Source organism: Sciurus vulgaris (genome assembly GCF_902686455.1).
Source record: "Sciurus vulgaris genome assembly, chromosome: 3".
In the NCBI taxonomy this organism is placed as follows: Eukaryota; Metazoa; Chordata; class Mammalia; order Rodentia; family Sciuridae; genus Sciurus; species Sciurus vulgaris.
The window spans coordinates 67,794,591-67,812,938 of record NC_136463.1 but is presented as its reverse complement, the minus strand read 5'-3'; the positions used below and the strand labels follow the sequence as shown (position 1 = coordinate 67,812,938).

Genomic DNA, 18,348 nt, shown 5'->3' with positions numbered 1-18,348 from the left:
AAAGTACTTCCAAAGGCTTTAAAATTACATTTCAGGTGTTATCGCATGTGGGACTACTGCTGACATGTTACAGGGAAGCAAAACTAGGCAATATGAAAGGTTAAGAAGTTTTGTAACACTAGCCAGTAAGAAAGATGAAAATAGAGCCAGGCGTGGTGGCGCTTGACTATAATCCCAGTGACTTGAGAGGCTGAGGTAGGAGGGTCACAAGCTCAAGGCCAGTCTCAGCAACTTAGAGAGACCCTATATCAAAATAAAAAATAAAAAGGGCTGGGGATGTGGATCGGTAGTTAAAAATTCCTGGGTTGAATTCCCAGCACCAAAAAAAAACAAAAAAACAAAAAAAAACAAAAAAAAAAAAAAGACAGAAGAAGAAGAAGAAAAGAAAAAGAAAGATGAAAATAGAAATGTCAGAAATGAGATCCCTGGCTCAATTTCTTTTCTCACCATAAAATCACAATCTCCTGGTTTCATTTTGCACTGAAACTTTGATATACTGCTAAAGACTATCGTCCATCCTTAAGTTACAACTAGATAACTTCGATAATCTATAGACAGTCTTTAAAAGATCAAATTCCAGAAAAATTAAACAATATCTTTTCTCTTTATGAAAAGCAAAAATATAGCTAAAGAAAACTTTCCACTGCCAAGATTTATGAAACTCTTTTTATCTACTATATTATTTTCAAAGGTTAAAAAAATGAGTAAACCTTACGTACTACTGAGCCATTTTATAAGAACATTCGGATAATTAAACTCACTTTGATGTTCTAGTTCAACACAATTAAGACAATTAGAACATTCACAATATTCAGTTTTGACCCACAGAGATTAATTTCAGATATATCACACATTTAAACTTACCCTTCAGGAGTCGTTTTAATTTTGCACAATCCACATTAATATACTGTAACAATTCTATATCATGGACATCAACATTATCTTCTGAACAAACAGTCAACTCCTGTAGCCTGAGAAGTAAAAAACAAGAATAATAAATTAAGTCTTAGGATGTTTCAAAATTTCAAATTCAACAGATTCTTTATCAAGTGATAAATTTATAAGATAAAGACATATATAAATAACAAAATAGATATCCATCCTCCCCCATTCTGGGGATTGAACCTAGAGGCATCGACCACCAAGCTACATCCCCAACACTTTTTAGCTTTTATTTTGAGTTAAGAGTCTCACTAAATTGCCCAGGCTGTCCTCCAATTTACAGTTCTCCTGCCTCAGTCTCCTGAATAGGTAGAAGAAAATAAATGTTTCTTATAAAAATGGGACATAATGAAAGAAACCATGAAATCCAATAAACTTAGTATCCCTGTCTTTAAGATTGAGATGTCTAAATTATATTTCCTACTTTTAGCCCAGGGTCCTTGGGGAAATTAATTAATTTCAGGATTGGGACAGGAAAAGTTCAAGATAAGCTTTAGTCACCTTGAGCCTGAAAACAAGAAAACCAGTACCACTGTCACAGTCACCTTGTAAGTTACACAGATGTGCAATTAAATTGTATTCCTGCTGTCAAAAAATGAGATAATTTGAGCATCGAAAGAATTATGTCTACAATTACTGAAACACATAAATAAAAATCCATGTAGTAATACTGAAAAAGAAAAAAAGCTCATGGGTAATCTTTTAATGCTATAGAATGCCAACTTATTCTGAAAATGAACACTGAAAGTCAAGTTTCTATCCTGCATTCCCTATGCAGCCCATATTACAAGATAAACAGTATATATAATTTAAAAAAATATTTTACAAGAACTAAAATTTAATGTAAACACCCTGGGTTCAATCCACAGAACCACGGTGGCAGGTGGTGTTGTAGCTCAGGGGTAGAGCATGTATGCCTAGTACAGGTGAGGCTCTGGGTTCAATCCTCAACCCCACAAAAAAATAAATATAAATTAAATTATTTTAAAAAATGAAAAAGAAAAAGAGAAGAATGAGCAGAGTACGATAGCACAAATTTGTAATCCCAGTGACTCAGGAGGCCAAAACAAGAGTATCACAAGTTTGAGGCCAGCCTTAACAATTAATGGAGGCCCTAAGCAACTGAGACCTGGACTCAAAATAAAAAGGGCTAGGGATGAAGCTCAGTGGTAAAGCTCACCTGGACTCAATCCCCTGTGGAAAAAAGGAAGGAAGGGTGAGCTGGGCACAGTGGGTGGTGTGCATCTGTAATCCCAGCAACTAAGCACAGGAGGTTCACACATTCCAGACCAGCCTGAGCAACTTAGCAAGACCCTGTCTTAAAATAAAAATAAAAAGGACCAGGGACAAAGCTCAATGGTAAAGCACTCCTGGATTCAATTCCCAGTATAAAAGAATGAATAAATGAATGGATGAATGAATGACAGAACAGAACAGAAACTGCCATTTTGCAGTCACCAATGAAGCAGTAGGTAAAAAATTTATAAACAATCTCACAATGGATAACACTGATAATATCTACATCCAAATGTGAATAACAGCATTAAAAGTGGGATAAGATATTACCTGATGTGATGCAAAACTAATTACATAGTACCATCTATATTCCTGTGTCCCCAACCAAATAAACCTGAACTCATTCAAACAAGATTTAAAATGCTGTTCTTTTTAAGTGCTTTAAGTTTTCTACAATGAAAAGTTCTACAAATTCATATTTCAGGTTATAAGTTTAATTTTATTAACTTCTATTTAAAATAGTTTAATTTTATTAACTTCTATTTATACTGACCAGAAACATGAATATTTCATCTATAGATGATAAGACATTTACTTTGTATTAAAAAAAAGGGTCTGTTTTTCATTGCACTTTTTCAGTCTATACATGGGTTCATGATTATTTAACTACATCCCTCCTCTACATTAGAATGTAAGCATATAAGGAGAGAAATATTTCTAAACCCAAAAGTTCCCTTATGTTGAATATAAAGTTATCATAAATGTAGAAAAATTTAACACTTAACAAAAATGTAGGTATTTTAAAACTAATAAAACTCCCTTAAGGCTAAATAGAAAGGATTAAACATTTTCCATTTCTTAGGAGTCAGATTTTCAATGCTGGTATTACTAATCTATTAAATTGTGCTATCTAAATAAGCCATACTCATTATTTCAATTACTAGACATCAAAAAATGGAACTACTTATTTTTCATAAATGCATCAAAAAAGACAGTATAAAAGCACAAATTATGGTGTTATTCATAATAACCACCTGAATTTTAACCATTTTAGTATAGTTTACAACTAACTTATTAATCATCACACTAAATCTTTAATTGATAAAAATGAAATCAATTCAATTTCTTCTTTTTCATATTCTTCCTTGACTCACCTTAACCTGAATTAGCCTACAGCTAACATTAAATTTATTTCAGGCTGGGATTATGGCTCAGTGGTAGAGCTCTTACCTAACATGTGAGGCACTGAGTTTGATCTCAGTACCACATTTAAAAAAGTAAATTAATAAAATAAAGTTATAAAAAATATTTTTAAAAATTTATTCTGAGCACTTACCCTAAAAGTATTTCATATCATTAGGGTAAGAAAAGCATGGTAGATCAAACTGGGAATGAGAAGGTCCTCAATACTTACATGCTAAAATTCCACAGCTGTTGCAAAGAACCTAGAAATATGAAGTATGATTCCTTAGGAAACACACCATAATAGTTCAGCAACACTAACTTTTGAAAAGCTGACTGGTTGTTGAAAACAGAAGAAAGTTTAACTCCTTTTATAGTTCAATTACTGCTGTAAGAAGGGCTATTTTTGTGATATTTAAACATCATTTCTGAAGAACAAAAATCAAACAAAGGATAGTCTGAGTAAAAGAAACGAAATGTGGAAAATCTACCATTAAAACGTCCAGAAAGACAAGGATATGAAGTTTTGTACTCTAATAATGCAGGAATTAGAACTCAGAGTTCTGCATTAAAAAAAAAAAAGAAAAAGACCTAGAAAGGAATGAATACACTCTCCTTTAGAAAAGGAAAAAAAAAAAAAAAAAAAAAAACCTACTTCCACAAAAAGTTTATTTGCTCTGTCTACACTTTGGGTAGGTGAAAAAAGTCACCCAGAGTTGTTAATAAGGGCTTGGGTTCAATTTTACACTACCCATACCATCTGGGACTGAAAAATAAACAATTAGTTGGTCCAAAGCAGGGCACTTGGCAAAAGCAAATGCAAAACTATCACTTGAACACTCTCAGAAATCAAGGCTACAAGATTTCCAATGAAAATACAAGCCACACTACATAAGAGTTTGCAATCAAAGATTACAATACAGAGAGGAAACAATCCACTATCAATGAGAGTGAGCACACACAAATGTGCAATTTAATGATGTTAAAGAGAAAATATAAACCAGGCGCAGTGACACAAACCTATAATCCCAGGAATTCGGGAGACTGAGGCAGAAGGATCACAAGTTCAGAGCTAGCCTCAGCAACTTAGTGAGGCCCTAAACAATTTAGTGAGACCCTGTCTCTAAGAAAAATATGAAAAGGGCTGGGGAGGTGGCTCAGTGGTGAAGAGTCCCTGGGTTCAATCCCTGGTACCAAAAAAAGAGAGAAAATGTGTTTAAAATGACTAAAGAAAAAACTGAAAGAAATGGAAAATATTAGAAATAAGAAACAATTTTTAAAAAGGTTTGTAAAGAACTATATAGTAAACTATAAAGAACAAAATAACTTTTAAAGTCATTAAATATTCTTCTGATGGTATAGTCAAAAGGGTATTCCCACTACAAAACAACTTGATCTGGTGCAGTCAGAGAGGAATTCTGCAAAGTCAGCTACTCTTCTATATAAGTACTATGAGTCCCAAAATATTGGATACTTCAGCAAAATAATGAAACTATCTTAAGATCTGCCCTTAAAGACAAAAACAAATATAAAAAGCAATCTTAAGAGCCAGGTGTGATGGCATGAGCCTCTAGTCTCAGTTACTTGGGAGGCTAAAAAGATTGCTTGAGCCCACAAATTTGAAAACAGTCTGGAAATACAACAAAACCCCCAATCTCAAAAAAAAAAAAAAAAAAAAAAAAAAAAAAAAAAAAGAAAGAAATGCAATCTTAAAAGAGAAACATTTGTTGACTAGGAGAATTGTGAAACTCAAAACATTTTTATGATATTAATCCATTATATATGAAATATTATAAAACTTAACTTCAAAAATAATTGCAATGTTCTAAGATGTCCCCACCTAAATTAAACTTCATAATGGTCTTTTGAGTGAGTAGTTCTCCAATAAGATCAACTCCTATTCCTGGTACTCACTACATGAGAAGTCCAATGCAACTGTCTGAAACATGTTATTTCATGGATTCCATTTCTTATTAGTCTGTCCCCTATATGCTAATGAAATTTTAGACAGTTAATTTCTATTATGGCAACAGTGAACTAGATTCAGGAAATAAAAGTTGTCTATTTTTACATGTGATAACACTGTAAAATCCCACAAAACAAAACCTTGAGGTGACCAGAAGATCCAGAAGATTTCCAGGGTTTTCAAAACAGGCACATTTGCTGTGTTTTATAAAGCAATTCATACTTGGGTAGACTAAAACATTGTATTGTTTTGATTAATTTTCTACCTTCAATATGAGATTTTTTTCAAAAGTAAGTCTGGTCTAGTAGTCATCTAAATAAAAAGGGATTTTGTTCTTTTTAACTTTTCAGTCTCCTATTCCCAAGGTGTTTCTTACTTTGCTGATACAATCAGTGTATTATTACTCAGAATACAATTGTGATTACTCAAAGAAGTTTATGAAAACATTTTCTATCATATAAACATTATCCAAGATTATCAGTAACATATCATTAAACAAAATTTAATTTCCTTTTGACCAAGTATTCTCTGGAGGTTGAAGAATATCACTGCCTAGCATCCTAGGAAAGCCATTTTTTTATTAAAATGATTGCAGGAGGAGTTAGGGGTGTGGCTCAGTGGTAAAGCACTTGCTTAGCATGTGCAAAGTCGTGGGTTAGGATTCAAAAAAATGAAAGAAAGAACTCTGAAGTTAGTCAATTCCCCAAAATGCCATAGCACAAATTCTCAAACTATGATGTATATTCTCATTTAACTTGCTAAAGAACAACCAAAGAATGAGTGAAACTGGCTAGTGGAAGTTCACTTGTTTGCACAACACTGACAATTCCAAGATACAGGCACCAACAGCAAAGAGGATTTTTTTTCCCTCTGTTCTCTATTAGTCCTTTTTTTTTTAAACTTATGATTTTTTTTTTATTGTAAACAAATGGGATACATGTTGTTTCTCTGTTTGTACATGGCGTAAAGGCATACCATTTGTGTAATCATAAATTTACATAGGGTAATGTTGTTTGATTTGATTCATTCTGTTATTTTTTCCCTTCCCCCCACCCCTCCCACCCTTTTCCCTCTATACAGTCTTTCCTTCCTCCATTCTTGCCCCCCTCCTTAACCCTAACTCTAACCCTAACACTAACCCCTCCCTCCCCCCATTATGTGTCCTCATCCACTTATTAGCAATATCATTCGACCTTTGGTTTTTTGAGATTGGCTTATCTCACTTAGCATGACATTCTCCAACTTCATCCATTTGCCTGCAAATGCTGTAATTTTATCATTCTTTATGGCTGAGTAATATTCCATTGTATATATACGCCACAGTTTCTTTATCCATTCATCAATTGAAGGACATCCAGGTTGGTTCCACAGTCTGGCTATTGTGAATTGAGCAGCTATGAACATTGATGTGGCTGTATCTCTGTAGTATGCTGATTTTAAGTCCCTTGGGTATAGGCCAAGGAGTGGGATAGCTGGGTCAAATGGTGGTTCCATTCCAAGTTTTCTAAGGAATCTCCACACTGCTTTCCAGAGTGGCTGCACTAATTTGCAGCCCCACCAGTAATGTATGAGTGTACCTTTTTCCCCACATCTCGCCAAGACCTGTTGTTGCTTGTATTCTTGATAATCGCCATTCTAATTGGGGTGAGATGGAATCTTAGGGTGGTTTTGATTTGCATTTCTCTTATTACTAGAGATGTTGAACATTTTTCCATATGTTTGTTGATTGCTTGTAGATCTTCTTCTGTGAAGTGTCTATTCATTTCCTTAGCCCATTTGTTGATTGGATTATTTGCATTCTTGGTGTAGAGTTTTTTGAGTTCTTTATATATTCTGGAGATTAGTGCTCTATCTGAAGTATGATTGGCAAAGATTTTCTCCCACTCTGTAGGCTCTTTCTTCGCATTGATGATAGTTTCCTTTGCTGAGAGAAAGCTTTTTAGTTTGAATCTATCCCAGTTATTGATTCTTGCTTTTATTTCTTGTGCTATGGGAGTCCTGTTGAGGAAGTCTGGTCCTAAGCCGACGTGTTGAAGATCTGGACCTACTTTTTCTTCTATAATTTGCAGGGTCTCTGGTCTGATTCCGAGGTCCTTAATCCATTTTGAGTTTAGTTTCATGCATGGTGAGAGATAGGGATTTAGTTTCATTCTATTGCATATGGATTTCCAATTCTCCCAGCACCATTTGTTGAAGAGGCTATCTTTTCTCCATTGCATATTTTTGGCACCTTTGTCTAGTATGAGAAAATTGTATTTATTTGGGTTTGTGTCCTCTATTCTGTACCATTGATCTACCTTTCTATTTTGGTACCAATACCATGCCGTTTTTGTTACTATTGCTTTGTAGTAGAGTTGAAGTTCTGGTATTGCGATACCCCCTGTTTCACTCTTCCTGCTAAGGATTGCTTTAGCTATTCTGGGTTTCTTATTCTTCCAGATGAATTTCATAATTGCTTGCTCTATTTCTGTAAGGTACGTCATTGAGATTTCAATTGGAATTGCATTGAATCTGTATAGCACTTTAGGTAGTATGGCCATTTTGACAATATTAATTCTGCCTATCCAAGAACATGGGAGATCTTTCCATCTTCTGAAGTTTTCTTTAATTTCTTTCTTTAGTGTACTGTAGTTCTCATTGTAGAGGTCTTTCACCTCTTTTGGGAGATTGATTCCCAAGTATTTTATTTTTTTCAAGGCTATTGTGAATGGGGTAGTTTTCCTGATTATTCTTTCCAAAGATTCATCACTTATGTATAGAAATGCATTAGATTTATGTGCATTGATCTTATATCCCGCTACTTTACTGAATTCACTTATGAGTTCTAAAAGTTTTCTGGTGGAATTTCCTGGTTCCTCTAAGTATATAATCATATCATCAGCAAATAGGGATAGTTTGAGTTCTTCTTTTCCTATTCGTATCCCTTTAATTTCTTTGGTCTGTCTAATTGCTCTGGCTAGAGTTTCAAGGACGATATTGAATAGAAGTGGTGAAAGAGGGCATCCCTGCCTTGTTCCAGTTTTTAGGGGGAATGCTTTCAGTTGTTCACCATTTAGAATGATATTAGCCATGGGCTTAGCATAGATGGACTTTACAATGTTAAGGAATGATCCCACTATCCCTATTTTTTCTAGAGTTTTGAGCATGAAGGGATTCTGTATTTTATCAAATGCTTTTTCTGCATCGATTGAAATAATCATGTGATTCTTGACTTTAAGTCTATTGATATGGTGAATTACATTTATTGATTTCCTGATGTTGAACCAACCTTGCATCCCTGGGATTCTATTAGTCTTTGATTCACCAAGTCTATAAGTGATTTCTGTTATACTTCTTTCTTGGTCATAATTAAGTTAATAATTCATTTGACTTTACTTTTCATGAGAGCAAGTTTGAGGGTTACTACTGTGAGTTATAATTGTATCCCATAGAGTATCATCATTACCCATTTCCACATTCACAACATATCACAACTAATGCTCATGATGATATTTGAATCATCAAGAGTTTAAATTATATTTATGATACATTTTTTAAAGCACAGACCTATATATTATGAAAACAATCTCATCAAAATGCTGCTACAAGAGTATTAGAAACAACTTGGCATAATGAAATTAATATAGCTTCTGAAGTCAGTCTAATTTAGAAAATTTGGATCCTCAATTATTTGGCACCTCACCTTAACTTTTGGGGAGTACTGGGTTGCATGTCTATAAAATATGGGAAATATCACCAAGCATTAAGAGTTAGCATGTGTATAAGACAGCACAGCATATACTGTAAATAATAAATGGGACCACTTTATGTACACTTAAAACACAGTTCGTTTCTGGAGAATTTTACTTAGAAATTACTTCTTTGTGCTTCTCTACTGCTTAGGTTTTTGTGGGGTTTTCTTTTTTTTTTTTTTTTTTTTTTTTTTGTGACTACAATCCTGTGATGAGGAGCACAGCTATGAGATCATTAGAATTCTATCAGTTATTCCAATTAACAATTGTTTTCTTTAAAGGAATATGACCTAAAAAAGCTAAAAATTTGTATCTAGTATTTAAAAGAAATGGCCTGGGGTTTGGAGGTATCTCAGAGCACCTCATATGCATATTTGAGGTCCTGGGTTCAATCCTTAGCACCCACATTCCCAAAACACAGGAAAAGAAAATTCCTGGCCAGGGAAGACAGCTTTTCCTAAGATTCATACCTTCAAGTTTATAACATTATTCAGATTATCTAAGTGCACATATCAATACTACAATATTATATAATTAAAATTTCAAATAAATTAATGCATAAAATCTTTATCAAAAAAAAACAGATAAAGTTCATTTGTTAATTTTTATTTTTATATAGACAAGGAAAAAGATTTCTAAAATTCATATTATTTTTATAGTCCTTCATGATTTACACACTAACCTGGTAGAAATGCGACTAAAGACCGCATTGAAGTTGTTGCAGCTGAGAGAAAATAAAACCCCAGAAGCAGAATTTCGAAGTTCAGCTGCATGTTGGTTTCCTTCACGACATGTATGAAGAAAATGGCAGATTTCTGGCAGCAACTGTTTGACCAGCATTGTTTCATCTAATCTCATTGTGTCCTTTGGTTGCTAAAATAGAAAATCACATAATTCTAAAACTTTCTTAATTTTATCGGAAAACATTGCTATTATGAAAATTTTTCAAACATACAGAAGAGCTGACAGAATAATGAACACTCATATAGCCATGACCTATATTCAGTAATTGTTAATGTTTCATATTGCTACATCTACAGATACTATTATAAAAGAAGATGGCTCCATTTTTCATGCCATAATCATAGTCCAACCATCTGTCCATCCATCCTCACTAGTTATACACATACACACACACACACTTATGCTTGTTCCCTTGTTTCCCATTCTGGAAATCCCCAGTTTGCTGTGAGTTCTAAATAAACTTTATTCATATTTCTTGGTGAATGCATTATGTCATTTGTCTTAACAACCAAATAAATTCCTGGGTGAGTGATCACACTTGCCTTTGTACAGACTGACAGGTATGACCTACTACAAATAATGTTGGTTTTGTTGAATAGTTTCAAAGTTAAGTTTTAAACATCCTAATACTTTACCCCTATGTACTTCAAAATATTTTAAAAGGATCTTCTCTAACATAACTTTCATTCAATTAACACGTCAAGGGAAAATAAACATTTTCCTTATATCATCTAATATCCAATCTGTATTCAAATTTTACCACTGATCCCAATATCTTTTATTCAACTAGGATCCCAAAAAAGGGCGGGTTTCATAGACTATGTATAATTGTTATATACCCTCAGTTTCTTTATTGTTAGAGCAATGTCTCCACTAATACCCTATGTATGTCATTTTTACATTCCATGCCACTGAACTGGGCCAGTTCTATCAGAGAATGTTCCATATTTGGGATTAATTATGAGTATAACTTAACTTGTTCTTCTAGCTACTGTTTTTGGTTTTGAAGTACTGGAGATTGTACTCTGGGCCACTATATCAAACTCCCAGCCTCTCTTTTGAGACTTGAGTCTCACCAAGTTGCATAAGCTGGCCCCAAACTTGGAATGCTCCTGCCTCCACTTCCCAAGTTGCTCTTGAGCTACTGTGTTTTCTGTCAGCTGGAATTTAAATCTAATAGTCTGATTAGATTTCAGGTTAATATTTTAGGTAATTTAATAAAGCTTACATTACATCACTTCAGAAGCATGTAACAGCTGGGCACGGTGGCGCACACCTATAATCCCAGCAACTCAGGAGGCAGAGGTAGGAGGATAGCAAGTTTGAAACTTGCCTCAGCAAAAACCAGGAGAGAAGCAACTCAGTGAGACTCTGTCTCTAAATAAAGTACAAAACAGGGCTGGGGATGTGGCTCAGTGGTCAAGTGCCCAGTACCAAAAAAAAAAAAAAAAAAAAAAAAAAAGCAGCAGCAGCAGCATATAACACTAGATGCTCTCCTGTTAATTAAAATTATGTTTGATAACTTTGGTGTTCACATTGAGATCTTTACTTTGTAAAGTAAATGTCTAGTTTATGACAGCCAACAGATAAGCCAGACTGAAAATAAGCTGTTCCACGTCACTACTTCACTTAATGGCTTTGGTATCCATATACATGTAAAAATCTTGCTAATACCGTGCAGGATAACAAAGAATGAGATTTTATATATTGTGTGCCACATCCTGTACAATTGCGATCCAAGGGCTACCAATGGCAGATACACTGAAATATATAGACAGTAAATACACAGATTTCTCAAGAATCTGCAAAATTTAAATTATAATGTCTATTTATTGTTTATTGGACAATGAAACAACACAAATGTTGAAACTGCAATAAAAATTGAAAAAGTATATCTTTGGAATAATAATTATATACAGTAAGGTTCCTCAGACTCCACAAAATTTTAGTCATAGTATGATATTGGCAAGTATTATCTGTCACTTAGCTATTCCAACTACTTATATGATAAACATGTACTTGCAAGCTCCATTCTTCTTAAACTGCCTCAATTTAATTAGATCTAAAAATGAAAATCAAACTTAGAAAGACATTACAAGATATTATTAAAAGGAAAAAGAAAGATGTAAAATAAATAAATGAGAATCAAGCCACCATAAAATCACAGCAAGTTAAGTTTTAAACATCCTAGTACTTTACCCCTATGTACTTCAAGAAAACCCAACTCTTCCATAATATGAACAGGTTTTTGTTTTTGCAGTGGTAGGAATTAAACCTAGTGTCTTTTGCATGCTAGGCAAGTGCTGTACTCCTGAGCTACATTTCCAGCCCTGTATAATTAGAGGAAAACAAAACAAAACAACTTACACAAGACTGGGAATGTAACTCACCACCACACACACATATTTAAAAAACAAACAAACGTTTTCAATAGGAGAGAGGGCAAGGGAATGGTATAATTTGTATTATGTATAACCACTTAATAGCATTTCAATTAGCTATCCACAAAGAGAATTAAATCAAACTGGGGCCAGTAACATCAGTGGTGATTCTTCAAAACACATTAAGTGTTACTTCTCTATTACAAATACTAATAGAGAAAAACTGTAGAACTGAAAAAAAGCAATAAACCACCCTGGCCCTCAATCAATCACAGTGTGGCTGGTGTACTGGTAATTTAAAATCAAAGTAATAAGAATGCTACAAAGAATTGATTCAGAACTTTAAAAATTGCCAACTGCCCCTTTTCATCATCCTATGTAACAGAGCTTTTGCATTTTCACCTCATTTTACAAATGAACAATAGCATTATCACAAATTAACAGAAGGAATCAAGCTAAAACAACCAGCTGGCCCTGAATTTCAGTTAAAAACTTATCAACTGTCTACAATTTTGTAATATGATTTAAAATATTGTGCTTAGATTTTGTAGCCTACAGAGCTTCCCTGAGAAAACACGACTGTATGAATATAATTTTTTTTCTAATTCCTTACTGAATGCTCAATCCCTTTGCCAAATACTTTTGACCATTCCTTCTCTTAGTCACACGATCAGTCCCCATATATCAAAGTTCTTTCCCTTTAGGTTTACTATACAGAATTGTAACAGAAGTGGAAGACAGAAACCATTCTGAATAAAAGCAAAATTTGAAATTCTGTACCAAAGGCAGAGAGAATAGAAGTTTATTCCACTATATTTGGAATACATAGATCTTTAAATGTTTTATGTAAACTCCAACCAATGTTTCAAGAAGAACTAAAGTTATGAAAAATAGAAACACTCTGCATTACATAACAAATATTCTGAAAAAGTGAAAATTAAATCAGGGTTGAAATATACTGAGAAAACTACTTAGAAGAAACCTGAAAAACATTATTTGGTTCTCAACTACTCCTCCACATAATATAGGTTCATGTTTACACAAAACAAGAATTCTTAAAGTAATATCTATCTATCCTCAATAGGATAGGTTCAATTTTCAAGCTCTCATATAGATTTGTACAGCAGAGTATTAAAGTCATATTCAAGTTAGGCATATCCAGCAACTTGGAGGCTCAGGAAGGAGGAACACCAAGTTTAAGGTCAGTCTCAGCAACTGAGTAAGACCCTGTCTCAAAATAAAAAATTAAAAAGGTAGGGGGTTTAGCTCAGTGGTACAGCACCCCTGGGTTCAGTCCCTAATACCAATAAACATGGTACTATTCATGGTACAATAAACATGGTAAATGTTCATGCAGGAGGGAAAATAAGATTATTCTTGGTTTTCTGAATTACATTCTTTCCCAGCTTTGCAATGCCACATGCCTAACAATATCTGAGAATTTCATTATTAAATAGTGATTTCTTTACAAAAATTCTTTTCTAAAAATCCTGAAAGAGATGTGGCTCACACTTAACACTTTATAAGTAAACAACATCTATTTAATTTACAAAAGACAAGAGAATAATTTTCTCTTGAAAATCATCTGCACCACCAGGTCAGCTATATTAACAAAATGTACATTCATCTGTCTTAGACAAAAAGGTCATGTGTGTTCTCTTTGTCTACACCTATGTCATGGCACACAGATCACTCCAAGACTGAACTCACAAAACCTACCTACATAAGAGTAGATTTACTTACCCCAGCAAGACATTTTTCCAGTGTATCCAATATAATCAACTGAGAGAGATATAAATTTTTTTCAGCAGCTTCTCCAAATATTCTCTAAAAGAAAAGATATTCAGAACATAAGTTAGTCATCACTCTCTACTATAAATCAGCATACTTCTGAAAAGTGAGGGAATGAGTATCAAGAAAACCAATAGGGGGCTGGGATTGTGGCTCAGTGGTAGAGCACTTGCCTACCACATGTGAGGCACTGGGTTCAATCCTCAGCATCACAAGAAAATAAATAAAATAAAGGTATTGTGTCCTTCTACAACTAAAATATTTTCTTAAAAAGAAGAAAAACAGTCTTCCATTTTATCTCCCAGATTACACTCTATTTAAATTTGTTGTTTTTTATTTTTTCCTAATTCTCATACAAAATAAATTCTCAGGCAAACAGAAATGTGGGTATTGATTAGAGTATGCATTGGCTTTACAACATTAAAAGAGGTTGCTTTATTTAGGCTTTAGAAATATGTATGATTTAGAGATCTATATCTAAATCTTGACTGTGAAGATCTATATCTTGAATCTTAATACTTAAATGCCATAAACAGTCTTAATTCTTATAGCAATAAAATGCTATTGCACCAATTACAGTGAATTTTAAACATTCACTACCCACAAATCGAATGCTACACTATTAACAAAAGACTATGGTTTCCACAATTTATTTAGTAAGCAATAAATGAACACCAATGTCACAATACTGTTTTGGGGTGTTTTTTTCCTTTTCTGTTTTTTTTTGAAAAGCATCCCAAATATTAAAATATTTTCATCTAACTCAAAATATGGCCACATATTCATTTGTGCAAAATTCTATTACTGTACCTCACACACTATGCAAGAAAAGAGATATGACAAAATATTAAATATATTTCAGTAGATCGCTTTATATTTTATCAAAGGTTCTGTGATTTTTTTGGAGAAGTTTAATTTTGTTCCATAAAGAAAAAAGTTCTTTGTAAGGTAAATGATTGTCCATACTTCCAGTTAATCAGTTCTTTAAGTATATAGTACTGTCTAAACAACTTTCTTAAAAGGCAACACATCAAAGATGATGTGACTATAAAAATGGAACTTTGATCTTCATAATCTACAATCAGAAATTGTTTCAGTTTAATACAAACAATACAAATTGAGATTATAAATGCTAAAGACAAGCAGAGAGCTTGTCAAGATCTAAATCAGTTGCTTTGAGTTGAGTATGAAGGAGATTGTTAGATAGAAATTGAGAGAGAGAGAGGGATTACCTGAGAGAGAAAAGAGTACATGTCTAAAGGTACAGAAGACCAGCTGGAGTTAAGGGAACATCAAAAGATTATATAAAATGGGAAAAAAGAAATAATATTAACTCTTAAGAGTGAAATTACTTGATGAAATAGGTAACAATTTAAGGAAAATTATTTCAAAAATAGGTTCTCTTATTATAGGATCTATCACAGGTTACATAGTAAGGAAAAAATATTAACACTCTGACAGTAATCAACCACATTTTAGGAGTAAAAGAGCACATTTTATTCATTATCTACTTTGGACTGGCATCTCACAATCTGATATGTAAATTCAAATAAGAAGCTAAAGAAAAGCATATAACAGATTACACAGGGCTTAAAGTGTAGCTCAGTCAGTAGTAGAGCACTGGCCTAACATATCCAAGTCTTGGTTCAATCCCTAGCACTGCAAAAACGATAACAACCTAAAATAAAATAAAAATAAAAATGAAATAAATAAATATAAAAATAAAATAAAGTAAAATAAACAACAAAAACCAGGAAAAAAGTTTCTATACTATGGTAAATTCATACATGATACAAAAGTCATTAAAACCTTAATTCCAGGAAATAGTCATAAATAGATAAGTTTCTAAGGGAAAGAATATAAACCTAAAATGAAAGTTTAAAAATTACACCTGTGCTCATCTCTAAACTGCAACAAATTATTAGTTGTATATGAAGTCCACAGAAAATTGTTGCCCATATTTTAAAATATGCTGTTCCAAAACAATAACACAAGTACTCACCATATTGTTAACATTCTTTAAGATAGTAGTGAGGCCGCTTATAACCAAAGAAAATTTGTATTTGGAAATATTGATTAGACATTCCTTGTTGTGTTCGGTGCTGACTTTGGTATGTGTGTTCTGCTGTCCTGTTTTTATTGGAAGCTGAGGGGAAAAAGAAATGTTAAGAGTTTACCCTTCAAAAAGACTAAAAATAACCTTTTCCCACCAAAAATCATGACATTTTAGGCAAACTTTATCAACCAGAACTACCTACATTTATATCTCAAGCTCCAACTTTCAATATATAATGGCATTTATTACAAATCTTAAATTCTTTGAACATTTCAATTTTTGCAGTTTACTTTCTGGAAGTCATAAATCTCTATCTACAAAATTATATCCTTTAACCCAGCACTATATAAGAATGTTTAATCACAGAAATAGGACTATTTCCTTGTAGCTAAAAATTATTTCATAGAATGTTTCCAATAAACACACACAATCCTTTCTCTTAAACACTGAACTCAAATTTAATGTTTTAATAACAGTAGATCAAGAAAATCTATACCCTAGCTGGGTATAGCGGCACAAGCCTATAATCCCAGTGGCTCCCGAGGCTGAGGCAGAAAGATGGCAATTTCCAGGACAGCTTCAATTTAGCCAGGCCCTAAGCAATTTAGTGAGACCCTGTTTCAAAATAAAGAATAAAAAGGGCTGGGGATGTGGCTCAGTGATGAAGTGTTCCAGGTTCAATCCCTGATACCAAAAAGCAAAACAAACAAATGAACAAAAAAATTATACCCTTGATATCTAGTCAATAATGGCAAATAAATAGCCAGCATGGTGGTGCACACCTGTAATCCCCATGACTTGGGAAGCTGAGGCAGGAGGACTGCAAGTTCAAGGCCAGACTCAGCAACTTTCATCTCAAAGAAATAAAAAATAAAATAAATGGGCTCAATTATAAAGGGCATTTGAGTTCAATCCTCAGTACCAAAATAATAACAATAATAATAATAATAACAATAATGGCAAATAAGTGTTGACTGTTGAAAAATAAGAACAAATTATAATACCTGAAACAATTAATACTGATTCAGGTAAGAAAACCACCCATCAGCTATTCAAATAAGCGAGTAACAAAACAAACAGGACATCGCATAGGGAAAACAGACTTTGAGGGGCTCACATTTTACATTGATTTGAGAACAAATTAAATTACACTGCCTAGAAATTTATCTCTATTCTGTTTTCAAGTAGCATTTAAAGAATCATAAATATATTATTGTTAATATTAGACACTGCTTGCTAATAGAGAACTCTAGTGAGGTTCCCCATGAACACAAAACAACCAACCACAGACTAACTTTCTCAATTTTAAAATGGTACAAGTAAAGGTGGAAAGAACAAGTGGAGTGCCCAAGTTTGCTAAGTACATGAAAGATGATTAATTTGACAAAAAAATAAATACTAGATAAAAGGGGGGAGCATTTTTATGGTATAGGGGAGAGACCAGAACAGAAGCTACAGAATTATATAATGTTAATTATGCAAATTATGGAGGAAGTGTGGCACATACCTAATAACACCAGCTACTTGGGAGGGTGAGGCAAATAAGAAACATCAAGTTCAAGGCCAGCCTGGGCAACACAGTGAGACCCTCTCTCAAAACAAACAAACAAACAAACAAACAAACAAAAAACCCCATGTGGAAAAGAAAAGTCCTAAGTTTGCCAGGTGTGGTGGTACATGCCTGTAATCCCAGTGACTCTGAAGGCTAAAACAAGAAGATCACCAATTCGAAGTCAACCTCCGCAATTTATCCAGATCCCAAGATCCTGCCTCAAAATATAAAAGGACTGAGGATGTAGCTCAGAGGTAAAACACCCCTGGGTGATTCAATCCCACTACAAAAAAAGAAGTTCACAAAAGACAATTTTAGAAGATGCGAATGGCTGCAATATAGCTTGTGTATCTCTCCCAAGTCCCCCCCCCCCACCAACCTGCAACAGAATAGCAAAGAAACCAGAACTGTGAAATCACAAACTCACAGGCATCTACACCAAAATGATGGGCCAAGGTACCCCACAACGTACAAAAACACACAAAAAAGAACAAACCACTTACAGTTACAAAACCGGCATACTATAAGTATCTATCCAAGAGGAAGTAGAATGCCTGATTAACAATAGGAGATACCCCAAACTGTATCACATCCTCAATGAGAAGCACGGAAGGCCAATTTAGGAACATTTAAACAGAGGGGGTTTTTGCACACTGCAATTCACTGATGTGCGCAAAAGGTCTATGATATAGTTTGAAGAGAATGAGGTACACTCTAAACCACACCAATAGAATTTTCTGTGAACATGATATTATTCTACCAATTCT

General features: G+C 33.7%; 1 protein-coding gene across 6 annotated transcripts in view; it reads right to left on the bottom strand.

Moving 5' to 3' along the window:
- Window positions 1-18,348, bottom strand: part of NF1 (neurofibromin 1) — a 257,173-nt gene that overhangs the window by 193,801 nt on the left and 45,024 nt on the right. For all 6 annotated transcript variants that reach the window (XM_079130415.1, XM_079130414.1, XM_079130411.1 and 3 more), the window contains exons 2-5: window positions 15,976-16,119; window positions 13,926-14,009; window positions 9,740-9,930; window positions 865-971 (exon numbers count right to left, since the gene is read on the bottom strand). In XM_079130415.1, the coding sequence (XP_078986541.1) occupies window positions 865-971; window positions 9,740-9,930; window positions 13,926-14,009; window positions 15,976-16,119 (526 nt within the window). The remainder of the gene's footprint in view (window positions 1-864; window positions 972-9,739; window positions 9,931-13,925; window positions 14,010-15,975; window positions 16,120-18,348) is intronic.